The 15,955-nt window shown below is 35.3% G+C and overlaps 1 protein-coding gene across 2 annotated transcripts; it reads right to left on the bottom strand.

Annotated features, from left to right (window-relative positions):
- Positions 1-5,989: 5,989 nt before the first annotated feature.
- Positions 5,990-9,448, bottom strand: LOC147850310 (bidirectional sugar transporter SWEET4-like). Of its 2 annotated transcripts, XM_087336528.1 has the most exons (4): positions 9,153-9,448; positions 7,421-7,585; positions 7,063-7,182; positions 5,990-6,365 (listed from the first exon to the last, which is right to left on the bottom strand). In XM_087336528.1, the coding sequence occupies exons 1-4, from the start codon at positions 9,387-9,389 to the stop codon at positions 6,120-6,122; spliced, it is 768 nt and encodes a 255-aa protein (XP_087192654.1). In that variant the 5' UTR covers positions 9,390-9,448; the 3' UTR covers positions 5,990-6,119. The 2 variants fall into 2 exon arrangements, with proteins under 2 accessions (XP_087192654.1, XP_087192655.1); XM_087336529.1 differs by lacking the exon at positions 7,063-7,182.
- Positions 9,449-15,955: the final 6,507 nt, after the last annotated feature.

Genomic DNA, 15,955 nt, shown 5'->3' with positions numbered 1-15,955 from the left:
CAAACATAAAGGAGTTGAATGTGCTATTTGTTGCTTAGAAGGGGGAAATATATCTTACTATGAGTTTTGAGATCAGATACAATAGAGGAAAAATCAAATGTTGCATTCTCATTATGAAAAGCCTCTTTGACACTGGAGTGACACTTGGTGCTTCTTTATGGGGGTTGAAATATAAGGTTCTAACATTTCTAAGTTCACTTGCAAAGTTCTTAAAAATATCCAAGAGTGTTTGCATATGACAAAAGAAGAAATCAAGATAAAAATGTCATTTGTGCACCTATTTCTTGCAACCATATCACTCCCCATTGCGATTTTGGGCATGGAAAGGGCTATTGAATTCATTCTCGATGTCAAATTTGATGGTTGCAATAACTTTAGAACCATATAAACAAGATTCAAAAGTTTCATATTAGGTTTTGAATGGAGTGTAATAAATAAGAAATACTTTGGAATATGAGAAGAGTTATGGAATTTGTTTTCCATGCCAACCATGGGATCTTGGGGTTGCACCCTACTCGCAATTTTGGTTTAATCTAGAGGGGGATTGTATCCATACTTGGGGGAGATACGTAGTGGCACATGTTTCACACATTATACTAGTGCATCAAATAATTCCCTTGATGCGTAAACGCTAGATCCCATCATTTTGTCATATGAATTGTTGCCTCCATATAAATTAGCTCACATTTGCATCAATGCGGGATGGTGCAATTGGGGAACATTGAGGGCACAACTTTATTCAATTAATGATGCCCAAAGTTGTGATATAATAGCCCAAAGGCTATTCATCCACTATTTCTTATAAAATAAACACTTTTATGCTAAATAAAATATGATAATCTCAGCTTATGTCTAACGTCTGACAACATCTTAACATCGAGTAATGTGCCATGTAAGTGACACCTTCAAGCTATGATAAACATTGCTAGTTGTGCACCACAATTATCAACCATGTGTTGTCAAATAAGAAATCTTTTCCTCGCCACAAATTTTGGAGCAATGGCCACAAAGAATATGCGAATAAACAATTGACACAATAATATCCCAAAGGGATATGGTGTAGTTCGCATAGTTCAAATGATGCAATGAAGTCTACTATATTTAAAGAAAGGCCAATAGAGACGTTGAGAATGAAATGACAACATGCTAGAAGTCTAAAATTTAAATGTTGTCTTACAAATATATATATATATATATATATATATATATATATATATATATATATATATATATATATATAACTACACCATAGTTTCCATTACCAATGCAATAAGCAAATACATGCCTATAATGATATAATTTAATGGCGGGTAAGATATCCCCCATTATGTCCTAATTGAAACCAACCTCCACCTATGGAGGGAACAACCATCGCAGGGGGTACATATTGCCCTTCCATTTTGTCATTTCTCTCCACAAAAACTAACAAATCCTTCCATTTGCCTTTAAAGGATTGTTGTTTCAGAAAAATCATATCTTCATTACCCGTGAAGGAGTCATATTGACCTTTTAGAATTGAGATAAGCATCAACCAAATTTCCTTCACACAATGAACAAGATTTTGCTTTATTTGCTGAAACACATTTTGGCATCAACCTATCCAAATATTCCATAGAACCACCGACGATATTGTAGCCCATACTGTGGCATCCACATTCAACCGATTTGGGCTTGAGTATGGTATGTCCTTAACTTGCCTTCCCCTAGTTTGAAGGGTAAACGATATCTTTTCCCTTTCATAATTATGTTTATCCACATTTACGTCCATCCAAAAGACATTTCCCCATGAAATCACATTAGGTCTATATGCAACATCAATGAGACACAACATATGTTTCCAAACAGAACATGCAACAATACAGTTCCATAAGGCATGTTGCATTGATTCCAAGTGAAGCCCACAAAAAGAGCAAGTTTTGGTTCCCCCTTCCCTATGCATCCATTCCAAGACTGGAAGTGCATAGTGGACACACAACCATCTAAATGTAATGATTTTGTGAGGAATTCGTAGAGCCCACAACCATTTCCAAAATGCCAATACTATTATTTAACCATTTCCAGAAAGGGTTTACTTTTTCAGGATGGGGATCAATAATACATACCTTCCCTGTTTTTGCAACCACACTAATAGGTTTCCACTCCATTAATTTGAGAAGGTCATCCTCCGTAGAGACCCATTGCAATTTTCCCTCCGAAACTATTATATATGCTACGAAGGATTCATTAGATGTATAAGCTCTTACTCCAATCAAGACATTAAAAGAAGAGAATGCCATGTACCATACATGGTTTGAATTAAAAGAAGAGGGCAAAATCCTATTACAAGCATAACTTATCTCTTGGAACATTAAAGTACCACCTCGTATTGATTTGAAAATTTGTTCCTTACATCCCTAGAGGATTGATTAAAGTTTAACCAAGTACCAACATTAGCCGCAAATGTCTCATCAACCGTTGCCCAATTTAATCTTGTCCTTCTTCCTAACATATTACCATAATCATCCTTAATCAAGGGGTTCCAACAAATTGGTTGCCATTTCCACTCGTCCTCCCATATAGGATGTTTATGCACAAGATTAGGCAACAAACATTTCCAAGATCTTAACAAATAGTTAAAATATTTATCTGAAGTAAAAATAGAAGTCAAAGGCATATCCTTGTGCACAAACCACCACCTCACATTTCGCTTCCGATGTCCACCTCTACATGGAACCAATTCCTTCATACATTCATGAAGTAACAATTTCCATGGCTCATTCCCTAGCAACATACTTCTCACAACAAATTTCCCAAGTAATGCTCTACATTGAAACATTGGGTCTATCAACCCTAATCCTCCCTCATGAGGAGGAGATATTATTACCTTCCACGCAACTTTAGATCTTGTATTTGCATCAGATGCACCCCATAAGAAATTGCGGACAAGCCTTTGTATCTGAGAGAGAACAGATATTGAAAACGACCAAGATGAGAGGATATACCACATCGAAGATAGAAACACTTGATTAACAATTACAATTCTTCCAGCCAATGATAGATGTCTTGAAAACCAAAACAACAATTTCCTCTTCAATGACATCAACAAAGGGGCAATAAGTTGATCATGAGTAATATCAACGCCAATTTGACAACCAAGATATCGTATTGACATCCCATGTTGAGGCCATTGAAAATCTGGATGGGGCAACCAATGTGAAACTCTATTATTCTTCATTCGTATTCCAATGGATTTATTCCAATTTATAATAACACCTAATAGCTCACAAAATTCTTGCACCACACATTGAACATTACGCAAATTATTTTCCTCCCCATCCACATATAAAGTTATATCATCAGCAAATTCATTGTCAAGCACTTGCTTATTATCGACTCCCCATTGCAACCCTTTAATCCTTAAGGCATGATTATTAAAATACACATAAAAAGCCTCAACTATTAATAAGTATAGGAAAGGGGCCAATGGGCATCCTTGCTTAACCGACCTTGAAATAGAGAAGGGAGCATCAACTTCTCCCGCCACATATACGGAACTAGACGCATTATTATACAAAGCTCTTACTGCAACTACCCAAGCCATTGGAAATCCTAGTTGTAACATAACTTCCGCGAGGAAAGACCAATCAACTCTATTGTATGCCTTTTCAAAGTCCAACAATCACACCACTAGGTCAACATCCTTCTCTTTTGCCAAAGTTGTAAGCTCCCAGAACATGAAAATATTATAAAAAATAGAATGCTCTTGCATAAAACCCGTTTGCGATTTATGAATAATATCATTTAATAAAGGTTGCATACATAAAGCAAGGACGTTTAAAGCATAGATCTTGTAGATAGTATTTAGAATAGTTATCGGCCGCCACTTCTTAATGTCAACTACCACCCCCTCCAATTTAGGAATCAAAAAAATTAACCATGCAGTCCATTGATAAGGCATATCACCCAAAGTAAAAACCTATTGTAACGCTTCTGTTACACTGATTCAATGTGATCCCAATAGCAAAGAAAAAATTCAGGAGGAAAACCATCGATGCCAGGACATACATTCTTACCTAAGGCCGTAATTGCAGCATACACCTCATGAACATTAAAAGGTTTTATTAATTTATTAGCCATAGAAACATTATCTTTTTTCTTCATAACACACCATAATGTAGATCTTAAGGCCAATTGCTCATGCGTAAATGATTGCTAGGTTATCAAGGATTTATAAAAGTCCGAGGCAATTCTCCTCATTTCAACATCATCCGATGTTAATGATGCATCCTCCCTCTCTAATTGCCTCATTACATTCTTAGTACGGCCAATTTTATTTACACAAAAAAACTCAGCATTAACCTTATTTGCAAGATGAGACCATTTCGTCGAGGATGCACAAAATTTGTGTTGAGCTATAACATCCTCAATTTGTTGCATCTCAGTACGTGTTCGATGCAATTTAGCTCCAACCCACAAAGCCCGTGGGTTCTTCTCCTGAAGTTTTTGAAGAGCAACAATCGTCCTCCTAGAAGCTAACATCTTTTGTTTGGCCTCTTGTAATTGCAACAACACTTTATCCTTAAAAAATTCGGCAATTAAATACAAAGCCTTTTGCACCTTAGCAACTTTAGATAGTTGAGCCCCCATCTCATAATTCCATATACCCAACACTAGACTTCTAAAAATATCATTCGAAAAGAAGGATATAGGAATTTTAGTAGAAAACCTATTTTTTTAAATCCTAACCAACTTCTAAAGCATCGGAGCATGGTCAGAAAATAGAGAACCCCCAATAATCCCAACTTCTCCTCCAATATCACTAAAATAATCATCTACATATATCCTATCTAGCCGAGGTAGATTAACCCCTAATTGATGCCTATCTGATCTAGAATACTGTAATGAGTCACTAAGTCTATGAAATGAAGGGAGGTGCCAAGCATATTGTATCCTCAACATGAAACATAATCTCTCCCATGACGCCAATTAACAGCTTGTAAGAACTTGTTGAGAAAAAGAAAAAGAGATTAAGGAGAACAATGAAGAATTAAGGGTGCTTAACCACCTTTGGGCGAAGGACATGAGACAAATATGAAATACCAATGATGTCCAATAGAACTAAATATTACCTTATGTTATACCTCAATAGTTGAATAACAAATCCAAATAGATCCAATTAGCCCCATCAATTGTTATAGGTATAACCTTATGGACCAATTCTAAGCTAAATTTTAATGGGCCAAGGGTAGGATAGTCAAGAAACTAGTTATCCTAAGAACTATGACAAACCCATATGAACCTATGACATATGGGAACACGTAGAGATTTGAGAGCTTAGCCTCACCAATAGAGTCTCGATAGTGTCTTAAGATCTCCTAACGAAGGGGGTAGTTGGTCCCCTTTATATAGCTCAACAACCCATATCACTATGTGTTCCCACATGTCGCAAGTTCTAGTTCTTAGGATAACCAATTTCCTAAATATCATTACCCATGGGCCATGACCCATTAAAATTAACTATAGAAATGGTGAGCATGCATTCGTCACACCAATGTTTTTTTTTTCCAGAAAACATATCCTTCCATTAGTTTTAAAAAGCATATCAGCTACAAAATGCAAAATAGATGGAAAGGAAGTGACTATCCTTCCCCAACCCATCTTGTGTAAGACATGATTTCAGCATGTATGAGCATGCCTTCATGTAAAGCCCTGTGATCGGCACCCACCTTGAGGGATCTCAGCCCATCGAACAGTTTATATCATCACACCAATGTTTTGCTCACCAAGTCAATTCCATCCTTATGAAGATTTGATATTTTGAGAATCTTCCTACGAATATCTATAGTATTCTAATCATAATTTGACCTAGGTTTGTTGATGGGTTGATAAACCTTGAGTTTTAAACTAAATAAGCCCACAATAATAAGTTGCATTCATGACATTAATTCTAATTCAAACTCAAATATGTTAATTTCCCGTTAATTTTCGTGTTCTAATAAATGGATTAGTCAAAAGTAAAATCTATTATATGGAGAAAGAGATGATTCATAAACCTCTTGAAGTTGTTTGGAAATTACAAACATTACAATGGCCCCTTTGACCTAAAGAAAACAAAATTCCAAAAAGGTCATCGTCATGGCTCAAACATTGTTGTGGATAGTGTGGTTGCAATTCTTGTTGTTAATGGGAGGAATGTTCATTTGACCTAGGTGTGTGTGGGGTGCAAGAGATGTTTTTGAGGCATGGATATTCCATATTGGCATCACCAATTGTTGTTGATGATTGGTAGTTTTCTGCTCATGATTGATATTGGGCATATCCCTTTTGTACACCATGTATAAGCCTAGTTGTGCTATCCCTGATAAGCATCCCAACCCATTGGGTATCTGCATTTTCAGATAGTTCATGATCATTGTCAATCCCATTCAAAATTTATGATGTAGTACAACACTAATATTAGTGCACTCTACTTTTTGCGCATTGATGACATCATGACAAGTGACTTCACCTAGTTTATTGAAACTTGTTGATTCAACTAATGCTCTTCTTAGGTTTACAAGAAAGATAGCTTAGGCAGATTTATTGTTCTTCATAATCCCTTTAGTTTTCAAGAGTAAATTATAGCGAAGTACATATCTTCAATATCTATGTACAATGCTATTTTCCCATAGGCAAGGAAACATGAATAATAAAGGAGATAAATTCAATTTCATGTGGATACACTAAAGAGCGTACTATTAAGTATTGAATTTGACTCTAGGTGAATGTACATAAGCTAGATGAATGTGAGAATCTTTCATACATGGCATACGAGTTATTAAGCATAAAGAGTTTTTGTCACTAGTGAATGAGCAAATATTCATAATACGATATTCTAAGAATCAATATGGATATAGTGGTATGTCATGTGTAATTATATGTATAATAACAAGAATACTCAACAAACACAGAATTCATTACCAAAGTTATCTACAACAATAGATCAATGCAAGACACACGTAGTTCACAAATTTTAATTGATTATTGTTTGACAAATGATATTCATTGGTATCTTATCATTCTAGGTAGTAGATAATGCCTTACCGCCACGTAAATATCCCTGGTGACAATGGAATAGCATGACCATGCCGCAACATTGAGAAAATTGAAAATCGAGAGTAATAATGGCATATATTCCACATTTCCCCTCCTTATCACTATTCCCTATCAAAATCAGCGAACATTTATATTTTGGGGACAATGAATATTTGTTGTATGAGTACCCATGCAAAAATGCCAATTAACTTTGACAAGGCAATAAACTTGATGCTCCATTCCTAGAATCTTATGATTTGAGCATTGAGTGCAAGTTCTAAAAGTCAAATACACTGACTAATATATGGATTACTTCACTTGAAAATAATATTTAGATGGAGATATGTGGGTGAGAATGAGATGTTACCATGATAGAGAGGGGGAAAGCATACATGGCAATTGCAAAGAGGACAAACATTGACCCAACAACTAGTTGACGCATTGTGAGTGTATATTGGAGGCCCAACAAGACAACGAGAATCACTAGGGAATATGCCAACACCACGGCTAGAATCCACTTCATCATTTGTATCTGCGCTCTCAAATGATCAACAACATTACATGTGAAATCATGCTTTTAAAATCATGTGAAACTCCAAGGGTTGAATTCCATCCCTCTTTCTACACTATAAAAACTTTGGGCAAGCATATATAAAACTTTCAACTTCACACCAAATATATGGTTTAGCAACATTGATAATTATGTGGCATTTGGACAACCTATTGACTTATTTGATCTCTTGATTACTGCTCAATGTTAAAGACTACAATCTTGATTCTTAAAAGTAGTAGGAACAAGCTATAGATGCCTCTTCATTAGAGACAACAGTGTAACTTATGTCACCCCTAGATCATTAGTTGAATAGATTGATGAAGTGGTTACCTTCTTGGGTAGAAGACTATAATGTTGACTGGACTATGCAAACGGATAAGCCAAAGCTCAAACATTCAAAGATGGTTTGTCACGATGGATGTTGAAGCAATGGTTAGAGCATTTGATGGCATCTTGGTGTGGGAAAGGGGTGGCAAGAAATTTAATCTATGGGGTCTCACTAATACAATATTTGCCCTCACTCAAGTGCTTTGGGAGGCTAACCTACAATGCTAACTCGATATTAATAACCCATATTCAAGCTAATATTGAGAGATAGAGAATCAACCATATAGTCTTAAGGAAGAGACCATCAATCAATATTGAGTGAGAGGATCAATGATAAACCTTGAACTCTCATGGAGTAATCGTAAGAAGTAGTCACAATAAAAAATAATCCATGGACCCTTTTTTATTAGTAAGTTGGAGAGGTAATCAATAATGTTGCTTAATCTTACGACTTAGGATGAATTCATCTCTAAAATGATAAACCTTGCTAAAAAGACAATGTCTGTGGAACATGAAAGTTGTTAGATAGTTTATGCATTGTGGTCTTCATTAAGCTAGAAATGATCTCATGCATAGGGTTGTGCAAACGTATTAAATTTACATGTCTTAGGTGGGACCTTAACCAACTAGAAAATGGCTTGAAATAGGCCAGGCCACTCTGTTTGAGATACATTGTGTAAATTACTTGTGTTTTGAAGATTGTCAAGGGAATCAAGAATAAACCACAAATCCTTAAACAAGAATATTTTAATTCATTGTGGATTTACGCATGTACATAGCCATGACAAGATCTTGTCCCTATGTTGCAAATGGTACAAAATTGATCAAGCATGATTATTAGTTGCCCTTTTAAAAAATAACAAGCAATCAAGTGATAATATATACCCCAAACTGTAACTTATTTCTTCCAACCTATGAACCTTAAACCATCTTGTAATCCTAAGATTAAGAGGTAATTAGAACCTTGTTAAATTGAAGTCAAAGGGTTTAATGGTGATCATAGATATCAATATGGATACAAAACTATTATTGAATATGGTTGGTCACAATATACAACAATTAGTTGTGCATTGCCAAAACGAAGGGGTAACTTAGCCTCTAATTATTGGTAACAATGTAAATGTTGAAGATTATGAAGTTGACATGAACTCAAGCTAAAACCAATATCGAAAATCACTAGGTGAGCAACAAACAACACATTCTATACAGCACGAATTACCTTCATATGCTTGGAAGCGCAAGTGAGGAAGACGACGATGTAGACAAACTCTAGCACGAGGCCGAAGAAGTTGACCATGAGGATGAGAGAAGTGTGGGGTTTGATATTGAAAGGCATGCCGTAGAGAACCCACAATAGGCAATTGGAAAGTGTGCACACATACGGTAGGCCTAAGGAGAACTCCACTAGACTTGTCGCTAGACCTTCCCTCTTCCAAACAACAATCTTGTATAGCATTCCTTTCGTCTTCACTGAAGGCCTTTGATTAGTTGTGGACCTAGTGGAATCAATGTGATTAGTTGCTAATCTCGCATTGTAGCTAGCAATTAAAGCATAGAATTTTATCGACGTGGAGTGTTAATTCAGAGGCCCACATTTACAATGCCACAAAGGACATAGATCAATAGGCATGTACAAAGTGCGCGTACAACTTGACATAGGCATAGCTAGGGGAACTTCAATCGGCGTGTCCCTACTTCCTTTGTGCGAACATTCCCTTTTGTCTCTACCATTGGCTCCTAATGAGTTATCATGGGTCTCAATATATCATGCCGTAAGGTGTTATCGCCGTATATGTGATTAGTTGCTAATCTCGAGTCGTAAGGTGTTATCGCCGTATATGTGATTAGTTGCTAATCTCGAGTCTTAATCCAAAGTTAAACAAGATAATTCACAAGCTACTACTACTACTAGTACACGTCTTAATTTCCTCCTTCATCTCATAATTAATTAGTGCTTGTGATTAGTTTTAGTAACTGTAGTTGTTGGGCCATTGTGCACTTTATTCCCTTAATTAAATGTAATTAGCCACTAATATCGTTGCTTCACTAAACGAACTCATTAATCTCCCCCCTCCTTGCAAAAACCTACCCCCCAATTGAATGTCATTAGCATAATCAGTTGCTAATCTCATGACTTAATTAATTAATAAATCTTTACCGTGGCGACGGAACGACCTGCCCTGTTGCTGTGGCGACACAATTCCCTGCAAATGCAAAAACAATTTGAGTTAATCGATCGATTTCTGCACACACAACAGACACTCCTGCGAAATGGGAAAGGAGAAGAAGAAAAGAACGAAATAATGATGGGATTAAAGTGACAGTTAGAGCTCATGATTTTCTCTAAAGTTTTCATTGAATCCAGTCATTCGTGATTCAGTCTATTGTTTTAACTAAATTTAGCTGCCGAGTTTTATGTCACCGGATTGATCAGCGGGAGTCTCAGCTACATTTGGTCTCATATTGGTTGCGATCATCAGTGTTGGAGATTAGAATTGATCAACTCAAGCTTTAGGTGTTATAATGAGTCTTTGTGAGTGAATCAGATGATGAGATGAGAATGGAAAGGGGAATCCTCCCTGCTACATACAGTTACCCTAACTGATTAGAAAAAAGCAGGGCAGAAGAGATCAATATCATATGTCTGCCTGCATTTAGAGATTGAAAGAAGACACATATAAGTTATAATATATCCCTAACCCTTCACCTATCTAGCCAAAATCTCATGTTAATCAGAAGTATCAAATCTCTCTTTTTCCTCCCATTCAATTTTTAAATTTATTTAAGAGAATTCAAGAACCTACAACTCCACAAATGTATGTATGTATGTATGTAAATGTATGTACATGTATGTATGTATGTATGTATGTATATGTATGTATGTATGTATGTATGTATGTATGTATGTATGTATGTATGTAAATGTATGTCATGTATGTACATGTATGTATGTATGTATGTATGTATATGTATGTATGTATGTATGTATGTATGTATGTAAATGTATGTCATGTATGTACATGTATGTATGTATGTATGTATGTATATGTATGTATGTATATGTATGTATGTATGTATGTATGTATGTATGTATGTATGTATGTATGTATGTATGTATGTATGTAAATGTATGTATGTATGTATGTATGTAAATGTATGTATGTATGTATGTATGTAAATGTATGTATGTATGCATGTATGTACGTATTCTCTTTCTCCTTCTTCTTGTAAGGTAGCATAGTTAGTTGAGAACTAAATTCCAATAATAATAATAGAACTTGAAAGAAAAGTAGATGAACCAGAGAACCACATTTTCTCCTTCATTTAATTTGACAGGATTTCCATTTATTTCCATGATTTCTTCCACTTTTTTTATTGGGTTTTTGTTAAATTTTGTGAAGTTAGGCTAACCATTCAATTCTACAATGGTAGCCAATCATCATCATTAGTGCAATGTGAGGTAGATCAACTATATAATTAGAGCAATTTGTATGAACTACAATAAATTTTCAAGTAAAATCTTTGTCGAATTCTACAGAATTTTATTAGATTTGTAAATGCTTGTAAAGTATTCACATATGAATGATTTTCATCTAATAATAATAATCATCATCATGATAATGATTTGAGTGAGGGTCGCCACCATAAGAAGAAGAAGAAGAGTACAAGGGGTAAAAATAAGGACAACATGCTTATTATAATAATATTGGGGTGGTGGTTTGTTTAACAATAATGATGTGAGTGCATGCATGGATGATCAAAACCACCCACAAAATATCCACATCAAAAGGGAGTTGTTCTTGAAGAAGTTGGTGAGGATTCATTCATTTACAATGCATTTTGTTCTTTGACTTGAGATGAAATGAAACAATGGAGGAACTTGATTTTGATCAAAATGCTACTCATTTTGGGTGATTTAAGTTAAGATGAAGAAGGGAACAATTTTTAAAAAAATCCACCTAATGATTTTAATTTGATTAGGACAAACATGAAAACACTTACCAATCATGCGAAATGCAAGATTTGTACCCTCCCCAAATGACACTCTCTGATCGATTGAATCATTCTATTAACACCACCCTGACGTGTGGAACGTGCAGTTGAGGTGGTGGGGTGTTAGCTCAACTAATTGTTATCAGTTGTACACCAGTAATAAGGTTAGCTCAAACCAATGACTAGCTAATTTTATTCTTAGTGTTAAAATAATTGTAAGGCTCACATATCTATTTGATAAGAGAGGGTTAACTTAGCTCATTTACAAAATTTGTGGCTAGTTTTTATCATCAATACTAATACATAAAGGTTCACATTTATATGGGGCATTTGGGGTTAGCTCAACCAATCACAGGTCAAAAATTTATAGTGTATAGTAGTAATACCTTAAGCTTGGCATTGGCATTATAGATGATTATAACAAGGTGAGAAGAGCTCAAGCAAGGAGTAGATGAAGACAGCTTAGGTGATTTGCTAAAGAGGATGATTACATTTCTATTATATAGGGTGCAAACAGACAATGTGTGTGCAATGTGTTGGAGATACTGAAGACAATGTCTCCCAGGCAATAGCAAGCTCAAGTCCCTAGTCTTTGTTTCCCCAAGTAGAGTAAGTGTTGAAGTTCAATTGTTTCAATCTTTATATAAGTGGGAACATAGGGATCCTACTATGGCCCTCCAAATTTGCATTCACAAACACTTTGATAATGGAAACCATGCAATTTTCACAACTTGAGATTATCTTCAAAAACCCATCGCAAGGCCCTGGACAACTAATTGTTCTAATGAACTAGAGCCAAAGAATGTCTCACATTATGAAACAAATTCAATGTATACTATATAGTATATATCTATTACAGTTGTACCTTCGTGGTAAACCAAGGTTTTACTAAATTATGAACTTGGTATCCCCTTGGTATCAAATCTCAATATACTTACTGAATGGAATATACTAAATACAAGACTCAAGAGAAGAGAGCAATGAGAGTACACATTGTGAAAACCATCCTACCATATGAAAGATGAGATGAGTGACAAGGGCATCCCATCATAAAGATTACATGTGCAACTCTTTACCATGAGGATCGTCACACTTCATATTGGCTAATCAACACAACATAGAGGTAAGTTCACATGTTGTAGGGCATAGCAATCATGAACAAGTTATTACATTCTTGGAGATTGATTTGTTGTGTGATCATTAGTGAGAATCGTGCCCTTATATTAGTATATGATTCTTTAACATCCTTGAAAACCCAAACTGACCTATGAGATCAAAGAAATTACACCCAAACAATATAGACTTGGTTCGGTTTGAATTAGACTCAACACATTCCTCTTTATGTTGATGACACAATGTTGTTTTTGGAATCTTGTGTAGACCCTAGATGACTTTTGTGGCAAAAAGGGCCCATTATAAACCCAACAAAGACGTAAGTCGTGGCCTTCCACCTATTTACACTAGGTCCTATATGTATCGGGAAGCCATATAGACAAGCACAATATGACCCAAGCCACCCAAGGTCAACTCAATTGAGACTAAGAAACTCTACCCATGCTAAAAGAACAATGCCACTACCCAAAGTACAAAAGTGTTTCCCTTTGACACCTGGTAAATAGAACATGGACATATGAGTCTTAAGCCTTTTGATATATATATATATATATATATATATATATATATATATATAGAGAGAGAGAGAGAGAGAGAGAGAGAGAGAGAGAGAGAGAGAGACACACACACACACACACACACACACACAAAATAGGACATCCACTAATCAGGATATTGTCATAGATGATACATAGGAAAGCCTCCATCCTAGAAAAGATCATCTAAGTTGAATTCGTTGTCACCTCCACAATGGCAAAAGCCTTAATTTAGATAGTGGAGCTCATCAACTAGATCTAAACCATACCACTACAAAGATTTGCTTTGAAGGAATTCAAAAAATCCAAGGAAATGGCAAGAACTTAACTTTGAGAACGATAATGGTATTCCCATTAGTTAGAGATGGAAGAAGTATGTGCAAACCCATACCTACAACTAAAAGATTTTTTCAAATTATGTGAAGGAGAATCAAGAACAAGGAACATTTTATGTACAGGAACTTAGAAGCACATAAAAAGAGAAGTACACACCTTCTATGTGAATTTCACCACCAATTGACAAATGATGGAGAAGTTCTAGCCATGGTACTTTAGCCAAATCATGCTTTAGCTTCAAATGCATAAGGATTCAACCCTTATTTTAGCACAAGCAATGACACAACATCCACACACAATGGCATCTTTCGTAGGCCTCACTACTCCATTAACAATCAAATGAGGAGTCATAATAAAGCCCGGAAAAGAACATGGGACAACAAAGATTGTGAATGCTCAAATTCAAGGAATATGGGCCATACCATCATTAGGTCATGGGGATCATTGCTTGCCATGTCTAATGTGCACCAAGGACACCCAAAAGCACTCGGTGAAATTGTGGTAACCTCTTTCTTTCTCGCAGTCACAATGTGCATTCTCATTTGCAATGTTGATTAGTCAAATTCTTGAGACTTGGACATCAAGAGTCAGACATTGCATGAAAAGGTTTCACTTTGGAGGTAAGTATGCTTCTACATCTCCCAATCGCAAATCGCTAATATGAGGAAGCATGTATGTTGTCCATCACATATTTAAACATAGATATAAATGAATTTCCTTGAAGTTCGATTATGCTATACCCATAACTTTTAGGACCAATTCAAAAATTAATTTTAATGCTTTAAAAGTAGCATATATGGGAAAATAATTATACTAAGATTTGGTACAAAGCCATAAAGACGTATGACATGAGGGAACACATTATTGTCTAGGAGCCTTAAGTGTTAGGCTATGTAAAAAGACCAATTGTCCTACTCATTACAACATATTGAGACACTATTAAGGCTCTATTGGTGATGCAAAGTTCTCTTCTTCGGATTCATTATTCAACTATCATGATATAATGTCAAGTAATATCCAATGGTATTAGACATTGATGGATTTTACATTTATCTCATGTCCTTAACTCAAGGGTGGCCGATGTAGTTAAGCACCCTTGATCCATTCTTTTCCTTTAAACTATTATTATATTGCTTGCTCATCATTAGTTCAATTCATAATAGATTAGTCTACCTACATATTAAACTACATATATGAAATCATAAAATAGTATTGGCATAATCATGTCTACCAATGTTAAGGGACTTCAAAAGTATTGTGAAATATAACCTCAATTATAATTAGTGGTATTACCTTCCCAACATAGATAATATCAATGGTGTTAAATAATAACCTCAACTATAATTAGTGGTAACCTTCTCAACATAGATAAGGCACTATTGGTGAGGGTAAGTTCACCATTTTTGAACAACCAAAATATAATGTATCATAATATTCAATAATATTCAACGATATTGGACACCAATGGATTTTACGTTTGTCTCATGTCCTTAATTCAAGCGTGCCCGATGTAGTCTTATTATATTGCTCATCATTAGTTCAATTCATATTAGACTAGTCTACCTACATATTAAAGCCACACACCTGAAATAGTAAAATAGTAGGTGCACAATCATGTATACTGATGTTAAGGATGCTTCCAAGTATTGTGATCAATAACCTCAACTATAATTAGTGGTACTACCTTCTCAACATAGATAATATCAATGGTGTTAACATAAATCCAATGACGATAACAAGCCAATGAACCTTTGGCCTATGATCTTACATTCAAGATGGCTCAAGAAATCAAATTGCAAAAACTACAGTTCTCCAACGTTGATTTAGTATTTCAGTTATCTATTGCATGAGAAAATTATAGTGCTCATTAATAACTCTGTGACCAAAGCAGTTATCTATTCCATGAAACAAAACACCACCAAAATAGTTACATATTCCATGAGACCATTATAGTGCTCCTCAATTAATTATAGAACTCTTTTCTGTTCTATTTTTGTTTAAATGTGTTGCTATCACAAATCATGCTAGGGAAGCAAGGAACAAG

Source organism: Azolla caroliniana, unplaced genomic scaffold, assembly GCF_043228905.1.
Source record: "Azolla caroliniana isolate FFs.n. ecotype wild unplaced genomic scaffold, voAzoCaro1.0.p SCAF_21, whole genome shotgun sequence".
NCBI classification, from domain to species: domain Eukaryota; kingdom Viridiplantae; phylum Streptophyta; class Polypodiopsida; order Salviniales; family Salviniaceae; genus Azolla; species Azolla caroliniana.
This window is presented reverse-complemented; position numbering and strand designations above follow the sequence as displayed.